General features: G+C 40.4%; 1 protein-coding gene across 1 annotated transcript in view; it reads left to right on the top strand.

Annotated features, from left to right (window-relative positions):
• FANCC (FA complementation group C) overlaps positions 1–26,443 on the top strand; it is a 66,827-nt gene that overhangs the window by 5,402 nt on the left and 34,982 nt on the right. Inside the window, exons 3-5 of the mRNA XM_009898891.2 lie at positions 2,984–3,078; positions 23,321–23,440; positions 24,194–24,258. Coding sequence (XP_009897193.2) covers positions 2,984–3,078; positions 23,321–23,440; positions 24,194–24,258 — 280 coding nt within the window. The remainder of the gene's footprint in view (positions 1–2,983; positions 3,079–23,320; positions 23,441–24,193; positions 24,259–26,443) is intronic.

Here is a 26,443-nt window from a genome sequence, read left to right as displayed (position 1 = left end):
ATAGTTAGTAGCCTCTTTTGAGGATATAATTTCCATCTTTGAGTTACTAATTTTGTTCCCCTGGATGTATTAATTGGGTATTCATTTGGGCAGTGATTACCATGACAGCGTGTTTTCTATGGAGATCATGGTCACTAGAAAAATGGAAAGAAAAAGCCTACCAGTAAGTTTGGTGACTGTCTTTTGATGTGATTATTTTTTGCTGCTGCCATATGATTATTTTAAGATTAGTACCCACTTATTTTTGATCTTCTCATCTTCCATTGCCAGTTTCAAAGCAGCTGTGAAAAGAAAAAAGTGAACTTGAAAGCGGTCCTGAGAGTGTCATCAACTACTATGGCAATAAGAATGAATGGTCCCTTTTCCTACACGTATATGGGAGGGTACTTTTGATTTTGATTGTGTACGAAAAGTAATTCTGACCGGAAAAACTGTGAGGCTGTACAAGGCCCTTATTCTTATGGGAACTGCTAGCATAGCTATGACACTAATGTGAATTGGTTTCAGGTAGGCTGAAGTTTGAATGTGTCTATAAACAAATGTCTTTATACTCATTATGCTGGCAAGAGTGTGCCACTATATAATTTATTTAAACTTTATTTTCATCATTTTAGCTCTCACTATACTGATAAACATTCATGACACGCAATTATATATGTAAGTTCCCTTATAGTGTGCAACAAGTCATCTTGAGTATTGAGAAATCTTCCCATCCACAGGTCTAATTAAAAAATTACACGCATTTTTTTCACCTCACTTCTGTTGTGGTGTGTTTTGGTTTGGTTTGTTTTTTTTAAGTTCAAAAGAAAACTATAGCTCAAATACAATATCCTAATGGCACACTGTAGTTATGTAGTATAAACTGCACAATGACTCAAAAGGAGAAACACTTCATTATGCATATGGTGTTTGAGATACACAATTTGAACGTGATTTCCCCCTCTTTCCTTGTCTTTGTGTCTGTCATAACTGAAAATGGTCTGAAAAGACAGGCTTTAGGAACAGACAGTATTTTAGTACTAATAATTCATAATAATTTAAATCTTAATTTCGAAGAAGCAAATAGCAATCATTTAAACAAATCAAATAGCATTTGTTTATTTTCCCTCCCACATAATTTTATATCAGATTTTTGGTGAAGAGTTTTTTAAAGAGATAAAGTTACCTCTTAGTGCTGATGTCTGAATGTTAGTTGAGTGTAGTTACAGGCAAAGGATAAGGATACCCTGAATTTCTCCTGAGCTGTATACCAGGTGCTTCCTCTTGTTTCAATATCCTTATTTTATTTTATTTTATCAATAAGGTCGGAAGTGACCTCAAATATCATCAAGTCCAACCTGTCACCCAAGTCTACTAAACCACGGTGCCAAGTGCCACATCCAATCCCCTCTTGAACACCTCCAGGGATGGTGACTCCACCACCTCCCTGGGCAGCACATTCCAACAGCTAACAGCTCTCTCCCTGAAGAACTTTCTCCTCACCTCAAGCCTAAACTTCCCCTGGCGCAACTTGGGACTGTGTCCTCTTGTTCTGGTGCTGGTTGCCTGGGAGACGAGAACAACCCCTTCCTGACTACAACCACCCTTCAGGTAGTTATAGGGAGTAAATCCAAATCCACAAATCACAAATCCATATTAAATTAAAGAAATAATAATCCCCAAGCACACAATGTCAGAATTCCCCAGGCTGTAGTCAGTTAAATATGCACATTTTAGAAACCATTTCTGTGCAGAGATACTAGTGGGGGGCCAGTAATGACCTATAGGCTTGTTGGCCATTTATTGAGGAATACTGGTTTAAATCAAGATTAACTTCTTTGATCATCTGGTGAAAATACAGGCATTACTTAATGGAGCTTTTATTTATTTTGTGTGTGTGTGTGTGTGTGTGTGTGTCAGGCTTTGCCAACAAAGCACTTGTAAATGATACTGTTTATTACATCCTGGATAACAAATACACAGAAAACAAAAGAAATCACTTGTTGACTTTGTTTATCAGATTGTCTCCTAATACATTTTTTAAACTCATATTGTATTACTAATTTGTATTATTTTTCACAAGAATAATATTGCTTTCTGAGTTTTATCAGACCTACAATACTACATCCAGTTTTCATAATTTTTATTATGATCATGCAGTTTTGTTCTGGGATTTAATTAACTGTAGAGATTCTTGGTATGTGCCAGAGATTAGTAAAAAACCCCAAAACCCCTATGTAAAAGTTGTGGGAAATAGTTAAGGACTCTTCAACTGCTTGTTCTACACAATCAACTCTTCTGTAATATCTGTGCATCTGAGCAGAGACAGTATTGTTCAGTGTCTTAGGTTTTTGGAGAAGGCAACTCATTTCCAACAGTGGGTTAGAGTTACGTAAAACTTGATCTGACCTATTCCTGAGCAGACAATCACAACAGGATTTTTTTCCACCTAGACTGCTATTTTGCTGTCTGTGGAAATACCATGTCCCTGAGGCATGCAGGATCTTAATATATTCTTACTGAAGTCTTTTACATTCTTGTTATGAAGGATTTCATACTTCACAAAGACAACTTTTTCAGAAGTGACTCTTCCTTAGTTGTTCAAGCTTTGAGCAGAATGTAGCAAATTTTTATCAATGGTGGTTTTTTAAATATTAATGATATAATTTAGATATTGAATTGAAAGTTTCTTGATCATAGCTTCAAGTACTATATATGTAAATTAATCAGAGTCATACATATTTCTTAAGACCATCTAAACATTGTGTAGATTTTGAACTCTGATACCTTTTAAACTGCTGCAAAGAAGATTATTACACAAGAGCTATGTGTGAATAATAGTAAGTCTGTGATGTGAATCTGGTAGAATAGAAGCACTGTGAAGTGAGACTGATATTTAGGGCTTTAGTTTCATGTGTGGGTGGGGATAGTGTGTAATTCTGTCTGTGTTTTGATTTTATTTGTTAATTTTCTCTAAATGTATCCTTGCTTTTTTTTCCTGCAGATGAAAGTCAGAAGACTCTGATGTGGTGCTTGTATTGTCTATATAGCAATGAGCCACAGAACCCTGTGGAATTGAAGGCCAACAGCTGGATACGGGTAAGTGAATTAATTCTTCCCAGGACTGCTTTGAATTAAATTGCTATTTTGAGGTGATGCATCTATAGCATAAAGATACTGTCATTTTAGAAACTGCTCCCAACTCCTTCCCTGCATATTGTGTTGAACTATGTATCATTAATTAAAGCACAATCAATGCTAGTCTGTCATTTTAAGTATTAAAAAGATGTGACATTTTAAAGTCTGTATTTTTGGTAGCTTTTAGTCTGGTAGATTCATCAGGTGTAGTAACTGTGAATAGTGAGCTAGTCCCATGAGGCAGAAATGTTATTGAAAATGAAAAAAAAGAACCTTTTGATTAGGATAGGATAGTTAACCTGGAGAAGTGCCATAGTTTGTTTTGAAAACAGCTTATGTTTGCTCATTTCTTGTTTGTTTGTGGTTTACTATTAGGTGGGTGGGGTTTTTTTGGTCTTTTGTTTAACTATCTACAAAGAATTTGATTGTATTCAAACTTCCTTCAAAGACAGCCAGGGAAGAGAGGGATAGGGCTCATATATGGATTTATATTCAGTGACTGAAAGAATAATGAAAGGTTTCCTCCTAAAATGCAGTTATATGTGATTGGAAAATGACACTATTCTACCAGTGTAGTGGTGAATATACTTCTCTCTTTTGTTTTTATAGCTATGTACATTGACTATTAAGTTACTCCTTGTTTTTGTAATGGCAAGTATGAGACTTAAAGAGTACTTTGAGGCCTGCCAATGCATCTTTTTAGTATAGAATATGGTTTTTTTCAATGCTTTACTTCTCCTCAGAGGAATACAGAATAGACAGTGTGTACATATGATCTTAAACTTAGGGATAGAAGACCTGTCAGCCTATCAGCATGTGTTTTTAGAGGAGGGTTTTGGACTTGACCAAATTTCTTTCTTGAAATACGTAGTTCCTGTACAGGGATATCTGTATCCTGTGCAAGATCACATTATATTAATGGTTGTAAAAATCATAGAGGTTCTTTGTAAGAGTAATTTTAAATTGCAGTGGAATTATAAAATTGGTTTTGGTTCTATGACACCAAACTGGGGGCAGGAGTTGATCTGCTGGAGGGTAGAGAGGCTCTGCAGAGGGACCTCGACAGGCTGGACAGATGGGCAGAGTCCAACGGCATGAGATTTAACACATCCAAGTGCCGGGTTCTGCACATCGGCCACAGCAACCCCATGCAGTGCTACAGGCTGGGGTCAGAGTGGCTGGAAAGTGGTCAGGCAGAGAGGGACCTGGGGGTACTGATTGATGGTAGGCTGAACATGAGCCTACAGTGTGCCCAGACAGCCAAGAGGGCCAATGGCATCCTGGCCTGTATCAGGAACAGTGTGGCCAGCAGGAGCAGGGAGGTCATTCTCCCCCTGAACACTGCACTGGTTAGGCCACACCTTGAGTCCTGTGTCCAGTTCTGGGCCCCTCAGTTTAGGAAGGATGTTGACTTGCTGAAACATATCCAGAGAAGGGCAACAAAGTTGGTGAGGGGTTTGGAACACAAGCCTTATGAGGAAAGACTGAGGGAGCTGGGGTTGCTTAGCCTGGCGGAGAGGAGGCTCAGGGGTGACCTTATTGCTCTCTACAACTACCTGAAGGGAGGCTGTAGACAGGTGGGGGTTGGTCTCTTCTCCCAGGCAGCCAACACCAGAACAAGAGGACACAGTCTCAGGCTGTGCCAGGGGAGGTTTAGGCTGGAGGTTAGGAAGAAGTTCTATACAGAGAGAGTGACTGGCCATTGGAATGTGCTGCCCAGGGAGGTGGTGGAGGAGACTTGATGGGGTGCTTTGTGCCATGGTTTAGTTGTTTAGGTGGGTTGGATTGGTTGATAGGTTGGACGCAATGATCTTGAAGGTCTCTTCTAACCTGGTCTATTCTATTCTATTCTATTCTGTTCTGTTCTATTCTATTCTCCAAAAATACCTGAAGTATTTAATCTTTCATAAATTTTCTGCTACCACTGTTATTCTGGGTGATTTTAAACTGAAGATAGTATGATGCCAAATCAGTATTAAAAGTTTTGATTCAGAATGTTTTTAGTTTTCCTGCCTCAGTGATTTTCTAGTTCAACAGAACTGTGTGAAAGTGATGTTCCTTTAAAAATACTACAGCTAATTAAAGCCCCCAAGCCTCTGAAACTCTAAATTGTCTGTTAATCATTTGTAAATATTGCTGAGAAATTTCAGCTGTAAGTTGAAGGTTTTGAATTCTAGTCTGCACTCTTTGCCTCCCCCTTTGACTTCTCATTTTTTGGTAGAACTAAGCAGTATTGGTGGAAAGGTGGTGGCCATCACTTATTTCTAGTGGAAAGTAGAGCCCATATCACTGTTTCCTTTGGACACTGTCAGCACTCAATGAGCCAAGTTCTGCATTTGAGAGTACTTCTTTGAGAAAGAAAATGTAGTGGTTTTGGTTAAAGGATTTCCATCTTGCTGAGTTTAGTTTGCTTTGAAACTGCTACATTTGTTTACAGGAGTTTCTCTGATTTTTAGACAAATAGGTGTACCATAATGTCAATGTCATCTTGTTTTGTTTTTTTTTTTTAACAGCAAACACAGAAAAATGTTTAAGCCCCACTAATTTTATGTGACAGGTGTTTAGCGGAACCCCTGCCTGTACAGCAATGCTTGAACATTTCAGGTGAAAAGAGTTTTGTGGGTTTTCTTTGTTGGTTTGGTTTTATTATTATTTTTTAATTTTTAGGTATAAATCTGGAAACTTAATGTCAAGGCCTTCTGTGTAGGATCTTTCCATTTACTATTGTTACACTTGTCTCCTTTGGATGACACATAAAAACATCTGAATGGAAGTCTTGTTTTCTGGAAGAATGGAAGGCATATATGTGTCCTCCACATGCCAACATTTTGATGTACTTTGATGTTATATTTGTTTAGACCCAATCTAATACTGTCTATTGTATTAAATTGTATTAAAATGTTTTGAGGTAGATTGCTATGTCTCACATAGGCCAGATCAAGAAATTTGCTGGCAATTAAAGACAGGATATTTCAGATTATTAGCAGTGTCCTTTCGATGACCTGTTTGTTTATGATCATCTTGGTTTTTTGATTCAACTACAGTTTTAAGTGAGTTTGTTCAGTGTAATGGTTTAAAGCAAAACCAACAGGTTAAACTGAACCAGGGGGTTACCCTGTCTTTTTTCCTCAACACAGAAGTGGGGGAAAAGCAACACACAAAACTCCGCATTGAGACAAAAAGAGTGAGATAAGAATAGTTTATTGAGCAAGATCAGGTAATCATAGTACAAAATACGTAATTACCTTAGCTTGTTTGCAGAAAAAGCATGGTGCAAAGCAACAGCATGCAGAAGCAAGCAAGCCAAAAGACCAAGCCAGAAAACTAACCCCAATCCCTCCCTGTCCCACTGCTCTCTTAGTGGAAGAGAGCCAATATCCAAGACCAGCACCTGGAACAGGAAGCCTCCCATACTAGCATCTGAACTTCAAGCCCTGTAACACTTTGGTCTAGCCAGCACTTTTCCTATTGAAAATGCCATGAGGCAGGATGGTATGAATAGCAGCAGGCTAAGACTCAACTTACAACGTTCAGTTAATGAAGCATTGACTTTTGAGCCCTACTTCTAAATCTGTGCCAGAATTTTCAGCAAAATGCATTTTTAAGACCTTTCTGTGTAGCAATATAGCTAAGATTTTTGTAAGTAACGTTGGAAAGAATGCTCACTCTGTGATGGTTCAAAATGGAAATGTTGGTGATTCACTTCTTGGGAAAGATGCACTGCAATGCTTGGTTACCTCACAGTACAAATTTGCAGTTGCATGTGGTTTTCCTTGCCTCTTTAGATGTCAAATGTTTCTTTGCTCGTGTCTTGGATCATCCAGATACCTGATCAGCTGTTACCATATTTGTCATTCTTAAAAGTTTAGTTCACTGATTGTATATTTTGGTTAGGCAATGATATTGGGGAATAGAATAAATAACAGCAACATTGTTACAAAAACAGGAGGTCAGCCAAATGAAATTTCTTTTGAATCTCAATATTTAAGTGGGCTTACTGTCTTGTCTGTCAGGGAAGAGTTGCTTTTTGATTTACTGGGACTCTGCAAGATTAGTTAGTTGCTTCTAAGAAAGTTTTGTACAAACTGAAACAAAATTACTACAAGAAAGAAGTTAGAAAGTAGACATTGGTGGAACTACAGGGAAGTTGTGGAGAATAGGTGAGAAAAAAAATAGGTATGAATCAAGTTAGGAATAGGTCAGAGAGACTAAAATGTGTATATGTAAATGTATTTTCATCTATTTTGGTTCCCATTTGAATGAGTTACCAAAGCATTTTAAATAGTTCTATCACAAGGATGGTAAGGTGTGTAGTAAATCATGAAGAAACTGAAAGGGACTATAAGATTAGAGGGTAGAAGGGCTCTGCAGAGGGACCTCGACTGACTGAACAAATGGGCGGAGTCCAATGGGAAGGCATTCAACAAGTCCAAGTGCCGGGTGCTGCACTTTGGCCACAACAACCCCATGCAGAGCTACAGGCTGGGGTCAGAGTGGCTGGAGAGCTGCCAAACAGAGAGGTACTTGGGGGTGCTGATCAACAGCCACCTAAACATGAGCCAGCAGTGTGCCCAGGTGACCAAGAAGGCCGATGGCATCCTGGCCTGCATTAAGAATAGTGTGGCCAGCAGGAGCAGGGAGGTCATTGTGCCCCTGTACTCTGCACCCCTTAGGCCTCACCTTGAGTACTGTGTCCAGTTCTGGGCCCCTCAGTTTAGGAAGGACATCGAGACACTTGAACATGTCCAGAGAAGGGCAACAAGGCTGGTGAGAGGCCTTGAGCACAAGCCCTATGAGGAGAGGCTGAGGGAGCTGGGATTGTTTAGCCTGGAGAAGAGGAGGCTCAGGGGTGACCTCATTGCCCTCTACAACTACCTGAAAGGAGGTTGTAGCCAGGAAGGGGTTAGTCTCTTCTCCCAGGCAACCAGCACCAGAACAAGGGGACACAGTCTCAAGCTGTGCCAGGGGAAGTTTAGGCTCGAGGTGAGGAGAAAGTTCTTCACTGAGAGAGTCGTTCATCATTGGAATGTGCTGCCCAGGGAGGTGGTGGAGTCACCATCCCTGGAGGTGTTCAAGAGGAGATTGGACATGGCACTTGGTGCCATGGTCTGGTCATGGGGTTTGTGGTGACAGGTTGGACTCGATGATCCTTGAGATCTCTTCCAACCTTGGCGATACTGTGATCTCTAAGAAATAAGGGGATTCTTACCATATCTGTATAAAGTACCTAAAATACCTTTCATGTAGAACAGCAACCTCATTGTATAAAACTTCTTCTTTATATCTAGTCTAGATGTACCCTCTTCTAGTTTGAAAACATTAACCCTTGTCCTGTTGTGACACGCACTGCTATAGAGTTTGTCCCCAGCTTTCTTATAAGCATAGCTTTAATTACCGAAAAGCTGCAGTTAGGTCTTGAGACCTTAGAATAAGGAAATTATGTTTACTGACTGTCTGTTTTATGGGAAGAAACTTATTTTGCAGAATATATGCCTTATATGTATTTGTTAAAATGCAGAATGCTGCGTATGCAAAGAAAAGCTGGGAACTGTGCCAGGTGTTCATATGGTACATAGTAATGACAACTTTATTGTCTGTTACAATAGCTGTTTAATAACTTAAGAACAATGGTGTGTATTCTTACATGCCAGTAGGTGGCATTCTTCGTATTAAATAGATAAATGTCACACATGTTTGTTCTTTGTTAATGTGCATACAGCTTTCCATTTCACAGCATTCTAACATGTATTATTCTAAGTGAAGGTGAACACTTTCTCCTCTAAACTAGAAACCACTCTCACTGCTGCCCAGATTGTGTGGCACTAGTTTGAGTTGTGGCTGTGTAATGATGCTTGCACTGGGAGCTCTGTGTTAAGATTCCTGGGTTTTCTTGGCAGTAATTTAGAATGCTTACTAGTAGGAAAATTAATTTCATGGTCTTCTTTCCTATATGCGCAGTGCATACAACTGAACCAATTTTTGTCTTTTCTTGCCCATAGTTATTCCAGAGATGTGGAAGGATTCTGCCTCTGTTTTTACTTGTTATGATAATGGCTAATTCTTTGTATTTTTTCCAGGGTTTCTGTCCGAGAGTCTGTTAAACACTGTACATTAACTGTTTAGAAAACATTGTGTGTTATGAAGTGGTTTCAATGAGTGATGCATCATGCAAATAGATTTAGAAAAAGAAATCAAAAAGAAGCAACTATTTCTTTCATCCGTCTGCTTCCTTCCTACACTTTTAAAATCACAAACAGTATTTTGAACAGCACAGAGTGTTTTTTAATTTCCCACTGGTTTTCCCTAGGTAGGCCTTAGTGTGCAGTTTCATGTTGACCTGTTTATTTGCTTAGACATGAGACTTCTTGCAGTGTTTGGTGCAGCAAAGCATCTATTTTGCTTCTATCACCTTGTGAAGTGTGGCTTTTTGCAGTGTGTAGCGTAGCAACGCTTAGCAAGCTTAGTAACCTGTGACAACTTATACCAGGAAGTACCAGCAGATGGCATGCTCTGTATTACTTGATTGCCAGTGTGTACATCATTTCAGCTTCCCAGATGTCTGCTGGAAATACAATACAGCAGATAGAGAACACGTTAAATACCAGGGTTATTAATCTTTCCTGAGCTCAGAAGCTTGTATTCCAGGCATTAATAATTTTTTTGTGAGAGATTTAGTTGGTCAAATTTGTATCAACCTAAGATCCTGTTTCCCACTGTGACTTGAATCTTGAGAAATCAGTTCTATTTAAAAGCAGTTGTTTGGATTTTCTGTGGCATGTGGAGGTTAACCTATGCTTGCTCAGAAGGTGAATTTTTGAGGACATGTATTAGAGAGCACATATATGTTGTAGCCAGGTTACCCCAGAGCCTACTACCCCACTTCTGTGCCTGGCATGACAAGGGTTGCACCAGAGGAGGTTTAGGTTGGATGTGAGGGATGGTTTCTCCCCCAAAAGGGTTGTCAAAGCCTGGACCTGGCTTGGGTCCATCTGGATTTGCTTTGTCAGAAAGGCAGTATTATGGATTAATTTGTCAAATTTATCATGAGGATGACAAATGAAGGTGAGTACTTTCTTTAAGGGAGGGACAAGTTGAACTTCTGCAATCAAATTAATGAGTATAAAATAGTATTGTTGCGGAGTAACCACAAAGAGGCCATTCACCGGAGTCGGTAATGAGAAATAAAGAAGGAATTAGCTGTGTGCATTATTCTTTCACTTGAAATGTTCTGTGTAACAAAAGACTTTCATTTTTAGTTAGAGCTAAAAGCAATTATTAAGAAAATATGCCTCATGAAAAACGGAAACAAACAAAAACAGTCTACCAAATAGCCTGCTGCTAATGGTTGCCTGTTACAGAGGCTTTTCTGAATACGTGAGAGATTCTGGATGATTACAGATAAGTGACCCCTATTTTGATAGTATTTTGTTAAGTTTTTGGAGATTTTTAGATTATTCCTGTAATTCATTATTGGTCAGGGCACACAAGCACTTGAAACTTAATGCAGTGTTAGAGATTCTACTGTTTTTTGTTGCAATGATTAATGTTGTCATCATTCCTGGAAATTTTAGCCCAATTTTAAATCCCAGTAGACTCTTATTCTCTGGGCATGATGGAAAATACAGATTTTTATGGCAGTTGTAAGTTGAGAAGCCGTTGAAGTTGCAACTGAGAAACCTGAGTGTTGTATTTATGAATCAAGGTACAATGAGGAGGAAGCATGTTATCCTTCTAAGCAGGAAAAGCTGATATTAGTAATTTTTTTCCTAGATATAAAGGAAAAACATAAAAGATACTGCTTCTCATTTTTATGTTTAAAATTCTGTTTACATAGTTATATTTTTTATGTGTGATGCTAAATATATAGCAGCTTTTTGTTTTAAATTTGATCTATCCACTTAATAGTAAAGAGCAGTAAATATACCTGAGTGAATGTAATTGTCACAACAGTTAAACTGACATTGATTTAAGCAAAAAATAGTAAAGGTAATACAGCTTTTGCATATGTCTGAAATAACAAGTCACCTGGTTTTCCCTGGTTTAATTAACTGAAAGTTGTTCTAAATACTAAAGAGGAACACTGTTGTTTGAATATTCTGGGTTTTAGTGCCACTGCCTCCTGCCAAATGGCACATCTGAGTCTTTTTGTATGTATTTTCAGCTATGCAGGGTGTGAAGTGTTAGCATTTAAACTCATTCTATCTACAGTTAGAATAGTTTTTATATTTTTTGGTACTGTATGTAAACCCACTCATAAAATAATATGCCCTGTTTGATTCTGCTACTGAGATTTAGTCACAGAGCATATGCACTGTGTATGAAGGGAGGTGGACTATGTGAGATAAACACAATTTTGTAGTCACTGCCACTGTTAGGTATTTAAAATTCCTTGCTGTCATTATGGACTGAGAACTAGCAGAAGCTAGGGTGGCACAAACACTTCTGATCTTAGTTTTGACACACGTGTTTTAGACTGGTCTCAAATGAATATGTCTTGACACAAAGAAATCTGTTAAGATTTATTTTGGAAGTTGAAATTGCAGGCCAGGTCAAATGAGAATGTACTAAAGCTAAGATTTGCTTACTTTTTAGAAAAATAAAAATACTTTGATTATTGCTTTATTTCCCAGAGATAATGTCTCTATAAAGTACCATATTTAATAGAGCTTTTTTCCCTATTAGTTTGTTTAAATAGCAATAGCCTATTTGGTACACCTATAGCACTTGAATTACTCTTCTATATAGTACATTGGTAGGTCCCAAATAAGTAGGCTGCCTTTGAGGTATGCAACACTAAGGATTTTTTCCCCTTTGTTTTCTGATTGAGATTTTGTTCGGTCGTCTTTTGTCTTTCATTATTTTTGAGTGATACATTGTGAGGTTTCTGCAGACCCGAACTAGAAGATCTGGGAATACAGTTTCTAAAACTCTGTTTGAAAAGTCCTAGGAAGGCCTGGGCAATGAAGCTAATTTTCCTGTATCTTTCAGTCGTGGTGTCTATGTGAGGGACATTGTGTAAGTTAGAGTGTGCTTCTCCTAGATGGCCAAAGCAAAGTTCGTTGGTTGTTGTTGTTGTTGTTTGTCTGATACACAAAGGTGAATGCATTCCTTAGAGAATAAACTGGTTCTGGGATGTTGTGATCTAATACAAGCTTGCTGCAACTGCAAATATTGTGGTGGGTGAAGGACAATCTTGAGGTGTGGAAAGTGCTTTATTTACTCTCCAGACACTTTCTAAATAGCTCAAATGTGAAACCCCAGAGAACATTCTCCATCCAAATACTTTATACTCGGTCTCATTGATAGGTAAGAGGTCCACACAGAGACTCCAGGTCAACTGATGTGATCTGATTAGTGAGGTAATTTGTAGCCATCACAGGTTGCTACAATAAATAAGAGAGAGGCTGACTAACATAATTTGTAGTGGTGCAGGTTTTTCTGCCACATATAATTTCAAAGTCTAATCTCAAATTCTCTTATGCACGTGCTCTTGCTGCAGGTACCAGTGCTTCATATTAGCTAATACCAATGACGAGATGTTTGGCTTTCCTTAGCATCAGTGGTTTTTGTGAAAATCTTCCTCTTATCAGTGGGTATCTCAGGAGGTATAATGGAAGTGAATAAGACAATTTAGTATGTAAAAGTGCCTCAGCAGTTCAGGTTTACATACACATCATACATCTTCATCCTCCTGGTTCTTCAGGTAAACAATGAAAAATACAATTTCCTTTGAGACACTGAGCTGAAGTAATTAGGGGACTTTAGGGCTGACTTGGTCTCCATCAGCACAACTCTTTTGTGACTGCTTTTCCACTAGCAAAGTCTTTAAGTCTGTACTGTGAGACTAGAGTCTCAGCTGAAATGTCAGTGTCAAATTGATGAAGTCAAATGCCTCTACTTCTTACACAAGCCTTCACATTGGTATCCTATAATCTTCAAAGGTACAACTCTTTTCTCAGTACCTGATCTCTTCACCCAACTTTTCTTCATCCAAGAATACCCTTTGTCCTGTGATGGTGAGTACTGTGACATGTGAAGGGACCTAGTTGCACTTTTTGTCCTTTTGGTCTGGATGAGTGTTACAGTGACCTGGTTTTGGACAGGAAAAGAATTGCACAGCTTGGGAACAGTTTCAATGTTTTTGTTCTCCTGTCAAGAGAAGTTTGCATATAAACATTCAAGAGTTTGAGGCTGTTTCTAATTCCTGTTTTCTGATCATCCTAACCAGCTGATAGTAGGGAATATTTTAAAAATAACTTTGTTTAATTGAAAAGAATAATAAACAGGATCTTTGAGCTGAGCTCATACTGTGACTCATCAAACTCGCTGGTCTGTCATTTCTCCATGACTACATGAGGGTATCTTTTAGATGCTGGAGACGCAGGAGCTGGATTTGCTGAGGTGAACCATTTTGCCTCTGTAATGAACAAGAGATCCTTTTGCCAGAACTTTTCTGTATCTTTTTCTGCAGGTTTTGGTTTTTTAATTTATTTTTCTTTTCACTACTCCAATCCTCATTTGTTGTTCAGAGACTGATATACCTTCTCCCTCATGCTCCTCCTCTTTTTCCCCCAGGATCAGTGGTTGTTTGTGTCTTAGCCTGTGCGGGCCCATCCTGTGACAGGATCCAGCTGGTGGCCAGTCACAAGTGGTGTTCCTCAGGGCTCAGTGTTGGGGCCAGGTCCTGCAGCTGGGTCTCAACAACCCCAAGCAATGCTACAGGCTTGGGGAAGTGTGGCTGGGGAGCTGCCTGGCAGAAAGGGAACTGGGGATTCTAATCAACAAGCAACAGAACAGAAGCAAGCAATGTGCCCAGGTGTCTAAGAAAGCCAGTGGCATCTTGGCTTGTATCAAAACTGCTGTGTCCAGTAGGATTAGGGAGGTGATTGTGCCCTGGTACTCGGCTCTGGTGAGGTCACACCTCAAGTAGTGTGTCCACTTTTGGACAGCTCAATACAGGAGAGATGTGGAGGTTGTGGCGTGAGTGCAGAGGAGGGCAACAAAGAATAAATCTTATGAGGAGTGACTGAGGGAGCTGGGGCTGTTTAGTTTGGAAAAGAGGAGGCTGAGGGGAGACCTCATTCCTCTCTACAACTACCTGAAAGGATGTGGAGAAGTTGGTGCTGGTCTCTTCTCACAGGTAATTAGTGATAGAACAAGAAGGAATGGCCTCAAGCTATGGCTGGGTAGGTTTAGTCTGGACATTAGGGAAAAAAATTTCACACGAAGAGTGGTCAGGCATTGGAATGTGCTGCCCAGGGAGGTGGTTGAGTCACCAACCCTGGATGTTTTTAAAGGTCATTTGGATGTGGTGCTTGGGGATATAGTGTATCACAGTATCACCAAGGTTGGAAGAGACCTCAAAGATCATCAAGTCCAACCTGTCACCACAGACCTCATGACTAGACCATGGCACCAAGTGCCACATCCAATCCCCTCTTGAACACCTCCAGGGACTGTGACTCCACCACCTCCCTGGGCAGCCCATTCCAATGACAAAGGACTCGCTCAGTGAAGAACTTTCTCCTCACCTCAAGGCTAAACTTCCCCTGGCGCAGCCTGAGACTGTGTAGGGGTGAACCTTGCAGAGTAAGGTTATCGGTTGGTGATCCTGAGGGTCTTTTCCAACCTGAATGTTTCTGTGAGTCTGTGATTCTGTAATTAAAGTATATATCTTGGTTTTACTTTTCCTGTTATTTATTTTTTCTATTTTTTTTTTTTCTTGGTCCGTCAGGAGTCTTTGTGACACTTTTTCTCAGTCACTATATGTGGAATTCACCCTTTCCTCTAACTGGAGCTTTATATCAAAGAGGGTCTAAAGTTATTTCTTCAGGAGGTGGTCTGGAGTGAGTCGATATGAATAGGCTTTTACCCAGTCCTTGATTGTTTTCATTCAGCCTTGCGTTTGGTACATCCTTCTGTCTTTGGCTATGTGGTGGCCTACTGGTTAGTGTAAGACCTCTTCTTTATAGCTATGCGACAACCTTTACTGTTTTTGGGAACAGTTTTGACCTCCTTAATGTTTGATGTACATTCGTCTGAGATCTTGAGTTTCATGAAACATACTTAAATGGCTAAACTTGGTGTCATGCAAATACATAGCATTTGGGGGCCTTTTTGAGCATGTACATCAGCTGCTCTGGAGGAAAGGTACTGTAATTGATTATATAAGTATATGAGCATGAAAGGGTACATTTTGGTAGATGAATTTTTACGTTGTATTTAGGCATGTGTGAACGAAGTATGTAAATGAGCTTGAAAGAAACAACTTTCCCTGGGTAACTGCTAGTTAAGTCAATTTTCCTTTGAAGCAAACTAAGTAAGAACTGTTAAATGAGATATATGCACACTTTCAATATTTGATATAATTAGAGACCAATGGTGTGGTGAACCACCAGCATGATAAGGGACCTTTCAACTTTTAATTTACTAATGAGTGATAAAGGCATTTTTCTCAATCCTCTGTGCAATTTGTTTGTGTTCCAGGTACCAAGCTGGAACCTCAGAGCTGGTGGCTGTCTTTATTATTCTTCCTGATGTGTACATCCTATGCATACACAAAATAACAGAGATGGAGTGGTTTCAGAACCATTGTTTGACATTTTTGTTCAGCTGTACCAGCTGTTGAAGTCTCTGGGACTGTGCTGTATATCCACCCGGGGAAACCTGATTCTCTCTGCAGTACTTGCTTAAGATTTGATGTATATGCCTCTTAAACTTGCTAATATACAATTCTGCCTGCAGTAGATTAAAAAGCTAGATTCTTAGGCATGGTTAGACTGGGTCACTTATTGGGGAGAGGGAAGATGGCAGTAAAAATTGGAAATGCCTGATGAATCAGAGATGAGTAGGTAATGATCATACACATTCAGTGTATTCAGCAGTGATCATTCCTATTCAAGATTTCTAACAGACTATATTCTAAACCAAATTAATTCATTAAAGGGCAGGAGAGTGATTGATGATGTTACAAGATATTCATACAAGGAATGTTTGGAAATGGCTGTTTTGGATGTAGTGAGAGAACATTTAGGGATGAGGATGAGTTTTCATGCAAAGCACGTAATCAGTTTCTGATGCTTATTCTGAAGTTTTACTGAGTTGACTTAGGGCATTTTGTCTTGTTGCTGTTGTCCTCCTGGTTCTTGGAAAGTCAACCAGAGGGAATCCTTGGCCATTTCTAACCTGTTGAAGATTATACATCTAAATTGTTAGTTAGCCTTCTCACTAACCCCTTTGTGAATCAAATATTTAAACCGATTTCAACCTTCTCTAGTATTCCATAGATAGTTGTATTGGAAGGATGTAAGACAATTTCCAATGTTTGCAAATTGTCATGCTCCTCTGGTTAAAAATAGTATTGTAGTATGAATGGGCTTGGGGAAAATAGACCTTTCATCTTTTTCAAATAGATAGTTCTTTAACAATACCAAGCTAGTGTGAATGTAAATAGTTTCTTGGCTTCTTGGCCAAAATAAACAAAAGTTAAGTATGTCAAAGAAAGAAATGAGAAACTCAGGATTCTGCTTTCCTGCGTGGCTGCCTGAACTTTAACAGTGTCACAATTCTCTAGCCTGCTGAGATTTCTCAGAGCACTTTAGTAATGCCAGGTGGCTCTTGTAAAACATGATTTGTAACTGATGGACAAAAAGTGGTCTTTATCTGAAGAAACTCTACTAGCATTAGATGTTTTTACTTACCTAGTGACCAGTTTTTGCACCACCATTATAGGCATATTTTGTTCTTTATTGCTAAGAATTTAGTTGGACATTTTCCTCCCCTTATAACAGCATGATATTTGTGAAGTCTAAACCTGAACTTACAGATTTAAACTAAAAGCAAAACCATTTTGTAACACATCCTCTCTTTCAAAACTTAAATTTATTAATCCCATTTTTGCCCATATTTTTGTGGATTTAGGGAATTCTTTGGTAGGAATCTTACATTTTGGCTTTTGAAAATTGTGGAGGGAAGAGGGAAATTAATTCTAAATCTCTGGCTAGTTACACTGCAGATCTTCAAAAAGAGAAAAAAGGAGATTTATGCTTGACTGGTAAAGCTAGTGAATTTCTTTTTGTAAGTTAGTGTAAGTGTGTGTTTTATTTGAGCAGCAAAAGTCTCCCCTGTTATAATACAAACAGTAGTAACACTTTCTAAGTGGGTGTTTCTTAAAGAGAAAGGAGAAAGAGAAGAGAAGGAGATTTGAAAGTGGTTTTCCTGTCTGAGGCCAGGAATAGGCTCAAAGCTTGCCAGCCCAACAATTCTTTAGCTTATTTCTTACAATTTTCAAGGGGTTTATTAATAGTTTGCAGATGGAACCTTGGAACTCATCCACTGAAAAGTTGTGTGGTCTTAGCCGCAGTAGTAGTGCAACATGTTTTTCCTAGTCTAGTTCTGATGAAGGGAAAAGCAAACGTATGTTTTAAAGGGAAAAGTATTTATATGTTTGAAGGGAAAAAGTAAATGTGGGGTTTTAAGCATACAAGAATCCTGTCCTTAGGTGATAAGATATTCCCTGCCCTCAGGACCTTTCAAGGCCAGGCAAGCAGAATGACTGATGAGGACCAATGGCAAAAGTTAGGCCGGCAGAAACTACTGATAAGAGGGAGGACCCCCCCATTCCTTGATGCAGGGGTTCTCAGGGGTTCTGCTTTCTGTGTTCCTGGCTGGGTTTGATGACATTCAGAGAAGGGGAGGACACCTATGGGAACAGGTGTTGGAGTCACTGTCCCTGAAGGTGTTCAAAAGTGGGTTGGATGTGGCACTTGAAGCCATGGTTCAGTTAGTCATGAGGTGTTAGGTATTAGGTAGGTTGGACTTGATGATCTCTTGAGGTCTTTTTGACCTTATTGATTCTATGATTCTATGAAATGATACAAATGGAGCAAATGTGCTCCTTTAAGAAGCACACCACCTGCAGTGCCCATGCAGAACAGGTACGAGGCTCTGCAGGAGGAACTGGTTGTGAGCAAGGATGAGGGCTCACGAAGGCCAAAAGCACCACAAAGGCCAGAGGTACCACCAAGGCTGACCTGCCTCAGGCCAGCCATAAAAACTGACCCTGAAAAGAAAACTGGAAGGGTCATTGTTGTAGGTGACTCCCTGCTGAGGGGAGTGGAGAGCCTGATGTGCAGACCAAACCCACTCCTAGAGAGGTCTGCTGTCTCCCTGGTACCCAGGTAAAGGATGTCATAGGTAAACTTCCCACCCTTGTGAGTCCTTCAGACTATTACCCACTGCTGTTTTTTTAGGTAGGTAGTAATGATGCAGCAGTGAGAGGCTCACAATCAATTAAAAGGGACTTCAGGACCTTGGGGCAACTGGTAACGGGATCAGGAGCTCAAGCTGTGTTCTCCTCCATCCCTCAGACATCTGGGATGGACAAGGGAACATTTAGGAAGAGCCAAGAGGTCAATTCATGGCTCCAGGACTGGTGTCATTGACAGAGCTTTGGATTTTATGATCACAGCTCAGTTTACAGGGCACCAGAGCTGCAAGCAACCAATGGGATGCACCTGTCCCAGAGGGGAAAAGGATTCTGGGGCAGGAGTTGGCAGGGCTAGTTTTGAATATTGGTATAGCATCCTTTAAGTACCTCTGTGAGAAAATATCCTGAAGTCTAGATTTCTCTGCAGTGTGAAGGAGTTGATTTCAAAGGGGAAAGAAGAAACTTAAGTAGAAGAAAGCGTTGTTTTACATTCAGTCTTAGAGCTAGTTTTAACCAAGTTCTGCAGTGTGGTACGAAATAACTATTGGTACAGTCCTGTTACTTATGAGAATGACTGGGCTTTAACCACTGTCAACTTGGAAGCTTGAGGTAAACCCATCAGTTTTCACTGCTGTTTAGTAAAAATTAGCCATTCATTATTTATCCTGAGCTTTCTGGTTCCTGTTTTGGACCAGAGAAAGCAGCTGAATCTTAAAAGATAAATGCTTTAAATTATTTTACCGAATTTCTTGTCTTTCTTGCATGTAAGTATGTCTTGTGCTTCACACTGGCAATAGCACCTGCAAAATGAAATGTACAAGACATTGACATATACATACCAAAAACCTCCTTTCATCTTGACTACAATACCTCCTTACCCCTATTTCTCTTTCCCCCTTTGGTGTGTTTAGAGGTTTTATATGTTCCAAAAATATAAATGATCTGTAAAATCCTGGCATGAATGTAATAAAGTGCTCAGAAAAGGAATAAACAAACAAATAAACAAACCCCACAAACAAACAAGAAAATTCAGGAAAGTGTCATCGGCCATATGCAGACTTGTGTAGTAATTTTGTCTTGTCTTTTCCTCTGTTGGTTAGTTGACATTGACATTTACACAGGGGAGAGGGTAAATAACTTTTCAATTAGCCTTCACATAAAGAGTGTCTAATTAAGTTTTATCCTTCAGAAAATTCTGGTTGCAGAGAGGGTGACTAGATAATATATTTTCTAGTGTAACGAGTGAAGAGCTTACTATCACTTAGTTGTCTTCTAGCTTTCATGTCAACCTGTTAAATCCTTTTCAGAGCTTTTAATGTTTGTTCTTCTTACCAGTGAAGCTTTTTACAAGTTTTTCGCTGTGGAATCCAACAAACTTTGTACTTTTTAAGCCCCCTTCTGATCTCTACAGAGACAATATCCCAGGTTTGTTGTTGCTAGCACCTCCATTACTTTGTTTTTTGACCCACAGTTTGATCCCTTACCTCATTACACTTGATGGGCAGTTGTATTTTGTAGGAACTATTTGTCTGAGCCCTTCCAATTTAGTAACAATTAAAAAGGACAATAGAAATATATATGGTTCCACATTAATAAATTTTGCAGTGTAACAGATTCTAGTATTTGCCTTTGACATAGGTAGATGCTTATACATGTTGAAAATCGCTCTTTTTTATGCCTTCAGAACACAAAATTTGCCTTTAAGTTACTTCTTTGAAACTCTGTGTTGCCACAGCATTTTCCTCATCCCTTAGTTATGGGGAAGTCATTGGATGATGGTGAAATGGTATTTTCTCCTGCAGAGTACTTTTTAGGAAAAGAAATTACAACAAAAGAAAAGGATGTGCAGGCGTTTAACACAAGTCTGCAAGGTAGTGCAATAATCCTGAACACACGTGCAATTAAAAATGTGTCTCAAATGCTTGTTATTTAATTTGGTAGTGATGAGTTTTCTTGGACATGTGATGTGCTTCTGCTGACTGTCTTTTCTCTCTCACATTAATCAAACATGGAATACATCTAATTCCAAGATTTCTGAAACAGTTACTTACGGATGTTCACAGAAGTGTTCACAGATACTTGGTTTGGATTTCTGAAAACATAGAATTGCATAGAATTTAGTCTCAAGTCTTTTATCAGATCCCTTTCTAAAGCAGAATATGTAGTACCATAGAATCAGTCAGGGTTGGAAGTGACCACAAGGATCACCTAGTTCCAACCCCACTGCCATGGGCAGGCACAACTCACACTAGATCAGGCTCGCCAGAACCTCATCCAGCCTGGTCTTAAACACCTCCAGGGACAGGGCCTCAACCACCTCCCTGGACAACCCATTCCAGGGTTTCACCACTCTCACGATGAAGAACTTCCTCACATCCAGTCTGAATCTCCCCACCTCCAGCTCTATTCCATTCCCCCTAGTCCTATCACTACCTGATATCCTGAGAAGTCCCTCCCCAGCCTTCTTGTAGGCCCCCTTCAGATACTGGAAGGCCACAATAAGGTCACCTCAGAGCCTTCTTTTCTCCAGACTGAACAGCCCCGACTCTTTCGGTCTGTCCTCATAGGAGAGCTGCTCCAGCCCTCTGATCATCCTCGTGGCCCTGGTATGAAATACTTCAGGCCATAGAAGTCACAGAGCTTTCAAAATCTGAACATTCCTTTTAATTATGTATTTTAAAACAAACGTATTTTGTGGTGTTTGCTTATCCTAACCCTCTGTTACAAAGGATTTCACATTTATTGCAATATGAATTGTAATTTGGTTTATAGTTTAAGTCTAAATGCTGGATAAAGCCCTGAAATGAACCTCGGGAAAGGAACATACCTGTTGTTATATCAGCAGGTAGCTGTAGAGGACAGGAAGAAAAGAAATCTAACAGATTCAGAGGAGTTCAGCTGAAAAACAATGTGAAATTACCTCTGCTCAGTTATGACAGCCGGATGTAAAAACTTGCTCACAATTTCACACCATGGTTTTCATGAGTGAGTTCAGCTGGGAAGGTGCTGGGGTGAAAGATCTGCCCAGAAGACAGCGAAGTTGTAGTATAGTGCTGCAGAGCCAGTGTATCCGTCGTGTTAATCTGACTTCACTCTGACTATCATCAGAGGATTGTTTTGGGTTTTGTAGTTAAATTGGTAGAAAAGTAAATATCAAATTTTACTATTGTGTTTCAGGATCAGTAACTTTACAGTGAGGAAATTAAGCAAATCAAATTATGAAGCCAGACCCTGAATCCCATCAGAAATACTCAGGCCTCTTGTAGGGGTGATATGGAAAAGTGAATGTTGACTTCATCCTTTCTTTTCTTGATCATGACACTGACCACTGACCAGACTACAGGTGATTTTTGCTGTGTGGGAACACGACTGCTCCTATCCAGATGATACCAGACTGAAATGGAGCAAATGATCTTGGCAGCAATAACTGCACACCTGAAGGATGGCCAAGGGCTCAGGCCCAGCCAACATGGATTTAGGAAGGGCAGATCCTGCCTCTCCAACCTGATCTCCTTCTATGATCAGGTGACCCGTCTGGTGGACGTGGGGAGGCCTGTGGATGTGATCTACCTGGACTTCAGCAAGGCCTTTGACACTGTCCCCCACAGCAAACTGCTGGCTAAGCTGTCAGCTCGTGGCTTGGACAGCAACACTCTGTGCTGGGTTAGGAACTGGCTGGAGGGCTGAGCCCAGAGAGTGGTGGTGAATGGTGCCACATCCAGCTGGCGGCCAGTCACCAGTGGCGTCCCCCAGGGATCAGTGCTGGGCCCCGTCCTCTTTAACATCTTCATTGATGATCTGGGTGAGGGAATTGAGACAGTCATCACCAAATTTGCAGATGACACCAAGTTAGGAGCAGATGTTGGTCAGTTAGAGGGTAGAAAGGCTCTGCAGAGGGACCTTGACCGACTGGACAGATGGGCGGAGTCCAATGGGATGGCATTTAACAAGTCCAAGTGCCGGGTGCTGCACTTTGGCCATGGCAACCCCATGCAGAGCTACAGGCTGGGGTCAGAGTGGCTGGAGAGCTGCCAAACAGAGGGTCCTGGGGGTGCTGATTGACAACTGCCTAAACATGAGCCAGCAGTGTGCCCAGGTGGCCAAGAAGGCCACCGGCATCCTGGCCTGCATCAGGAACAGTGTGGCCAGCAGGAGCAGGGAAGTCATTGTGCCCCTGTACTCTGCACTGCTTAGGCTGCACCATGAGTGCTGTGTCCAGTTCTGGGCCCCTCAGTTTAGGAAGGACATCGAGACACTTGAGCATGTCCAGAGAAGGGCAACAAGGCTGGTGAGAGGCCTTGAGCACAAGCCCTACGAGGAGAGGCTGAGGGAGCTGGGATTGTTTAGCCTGGAGAAGAGGAGGCTCAGGGGTGACCTCATTTGCCCTCTACAACTACCTGAAAGGTGGTTGTAGCCAGGAAGGGGTTGATCTCTTCCCTCTAGCAACCAGCACCAGATCAAGGGGACACAGTCTCAAGCTGTGCCAGGGGAAGTTTAGGCTCGAGGTGAGGAGAAAGTTCTTCACTGAGAGAGTCGTTCGTCATTGGAATGGGCTGCCCAGGGAGGTGGTGGAGTCACCGTCCCTGGAGGTGTTCAAGAGGAGATTGGACGTGGCACTTGGTGCCATGGTCTAGTCATGAGGTCTGTGGTGACAGGTTGGACTTGATGATCTTTGAGGTCTCTTCCAACCTTGGTGGTACTGTGATACGGCTCCCAGAGATCTCAAACGTACCTAAAGACTGTTTGGTTTTGACACAGGAGCCCTCCATTGCTATTGTACAACTGCTGAAACTGTGTGGTGTGTGAACGCATTTCAACCTCAGTGTTTTCCTTATGTTTGATGGGAGCTGCCTGCTCTTCCATGTCAGTGGTGTAAAATTGCCACAACTGGTCAGGGGTCTTAGAAAATACCTATATTTCAATAGCAGACCATTTTACGTAGCACATTGTATCCTAATACTTTTTTTTAATTGCCCTTTTGTTAATTTCTCACAGAGTTTGCTGTGCCATCTTCTTTCTTCTTCTAAGTGGGAAAGTAATGAAGCTGAAAACAGTACATTCATATCAACTCTTGGCTACACATCAGGAGATTACCATTGTTGCTTAGTTAAAAATGTAAGTATTTTGTGCAATTGAGATTTTGTTAATAATAAATCACCAGTTTATAAGCACATGCGTGGATCTGTCATTGTTACAAGGAACATGGACTGAACTCTGTTTATCTTTTCTTACCTCAGTTACTTTTACAGCCTTTTAAGGGAAGAAATTAAGTGAGAGATCTCTAAAGAAATTATACAGTTCTGATTGTAGTGTGAAAGATGTTCATAAAACAAAAATTCCCATTGCTGTTGTGTCATGAAAAGGAATTATATGCCCTATTGTTAATTTTTTTCCCTGTGAATTTGAAATTGCATAGATTATGTATTTGAACATAACTTTTTCATTGACTGTATGCACTTCATTTAAAGTGGTAGATGAGCCCTAAATCTTGGGAAAGTGTCTTTTACATTTAAATATAAAAATAATGGGAATAGTATCTCATAATATGTTGACTTACATGGCATATACAAATTATTAGTAAGTAGAGCTCTCTCGAAATTTTGCCTGAAGCCTTGGAGAAGCAGAGCTAAATAACTAGTTTCTTAGTTTAAAAGTGTGGAAGGTATATAATGTGTGTTTGAAAAACATTTTATGGCATAGTTTATTCAGTGATCTGGACAGTTGTAATTTGGCCCCAATAATTAAACACTCATAATGAATAAAGAGATAAAGTTACTAACCTCTACAGTAAGTCAGTCACAGAGAGAGCCCTGTGACTAACAGCTGCTTATTTGCAATATGTGTAATTTACTTTATTTTGCTTAACAGATGGTCTTATCATTAGTAACAGAACTCAGAGAGAATAATTTCAATGGACTTAACATTCAGGGGAGGTAGGTATTACCTAAATACCGTTTTGATATGTTTTAGTTTGAATCGTTGGAGTTCAGTGAGGACCTTTTTACTCGTCTTGGGCAACTTAGGCCTTGATTGGAAAGTTTTGGGTATACATGTAGATAATTTCAGATGTGGACAAGCTTCTTAAGTTGTGCTTCACAGCAGAGCTTATACTAAACCTGAGAGTCATATAATGCTTTAGGTTGGAAGGAACCTTCAAAGCTCATCTAGTCCAACCCTACTGTGGGCAGGGACATCTTTCACTAGATAAGGTTACTCAAAGCCCCATCCAAGCTGACCTCAAAAACTTTGAGGGAGAAGGCATCCACAGCTTCTCTGGGCAGCCTGTTCCAGTGCCTCACCATCCTCATTGTTGAGAAATTCTTCCTTTTATCTCTTCTAAATGTACCCTCTTTCATTTTCAAGCTGTTGTCTCTTGTCCTGTCACTACAGACCCTGGTAAAAAGTCTCTCTCAAGCTTTCTTGAAAGACCCTTTTATATATTGAAAGATTGCAATGAGGTCTTCCTGGAGCCTTCTGTTCTCCAAGTGTTCCATACCTCTGACCATTTTTGTGGCCTTCCTGTAGAGCCCCTCCAACAGGTCCATGTCTTTCTTGTGCTGACGACTCCAGAGGACCGTGTCCAGAGAAGGGCAACAAAGTTGCTGAGGGGTTTGGAACACACACCCTATGAGGAAGGCTGAGGGAGCTGGGGTTGCTTAGCCTGGAGAAGAGGAGGCTCAGGAGACCTTCTTGCTCTCTACATCTACCTGAAGGGAGGTTGTAGACAGGTGGAGGTTGGTCTCGTCTCCCAGGCAACCAGCACCAGAACAAGAAGACACAGTCTCAGGCTGTGCCAGGGGAGGTTTAGGCAGGAGGTTAGGAAGAAATTTCTACACAGAGAGAGTAATTGCCCATTGGAATGTGCTGCCCAGGGAGGTGGTGGAGTCACCATCATTGGAGGTGTTTAGGAGGAGACTTGATAGGGTGCTGGGTTGCATGGTTTAGTTGATTAGGTGGTGTTGGATGATAGGTTGGATGTGATGATCTCGAAGGTCTCTTCCAACCTGGTTTATAAAAAAAAAAAAAAAAGAGCTGGTCACAACTGCTCCAGGTGGGTTCTGACCAGAGCAGAGAATCACCTCCCTCAGCCTGCTGGCTACACTTCTTTTGATGCAGCCCAGGATACAGTTGGCCTTCCATGCTTCAAGCATACATTGCTGGCTCATGCCTGGCCTCCTCTTCTCCAGGCTAAGCAACCCCCAGGATTCCTCTCAATCCATTCATCCCCTAGTCTGTACTAATACTGAGGATTTTCATGACCCAAGTCAGGATCTTGCACTTGGCCTTTTGAACCTCATGAACTTCATAATCATAATGTTGGCTACTATATGCATCCTTGTAACAAAAGTTGACTGGCATTTACTATGAGAAAAAGCCAAGCAATTTTTCCAAGGGAATTTTTTCACAGTTTGTGTGAGTGATAGCTTAATATGACAGAATGGTAATTACTGTGCACGTGTTACCAAATGTGCTCGTGCTCATTTGGAAAGCCTCTCATTTTCCTTCCATTAGTTCCTTGGTCTGGTACCAAACAGTACTCTGGCAGTACTGTGTGTTTCATGTACAACTATGTAAAATTTACTCAAGCACATTTTCACCCTTTAACTGCTTCCATGGCCTGGTTTTCTAAGGAACAAAGTCTGAGAAAGTGTGTGGGAAGGAAACAGCAATGTAGTTTGGCCTGGTCTTCAATCCAGATTATCAGGAGGTGCTGGTAATCAATCACCTTGAATGTTTTAAAGTATTTCTGCATGCCTATGTGTAGAGTAATCACCTTCTTCATCCACATTACATAAATATAGTGAATTAAGCCAAAACCTCTGAACATAAGAAAGGGAATACATTTGCCTAATGCTACTCTTGTTACTGTTTTTGACATGGTCATGGATTTTTGCTGTGCAAATTATTGTGTTTGAATCTATTAGTAGGTCTTGCTGATTGCATGTAAATTAAGTGTGTTGCAGAGAGGGGGAAAAAAGTAAAGGGGGGGAGGGTGCAAAAATAATGACAGACTTTTTTTGATGTAGGCTGTACTCTCAGTCTGGATCTTCTAAATGTATGAGTCTCCAGTGCATAAGATTATCTTCATCTTCAGGGTCAAAGCTGCTGAAATGAATT

The sequence above is a fragment of the Dryobates pubescens genome, chromosome Z (assembly GCF_014839835.1).
Source record: "Dryobates pubescens isolate bDryPub1 chromosome Z, bDryPub1.pri, whole genome shotgun sequence".
NCBI classification, from domain to species: Eukaryota; Metazoa; Chordata; class Aves; order Piciformes; family Picidae; genus Dryobates; species Dryobates pubescens.
This window is presented reverse-complemented; position numbering and strand designations above follow the sequence as displayed.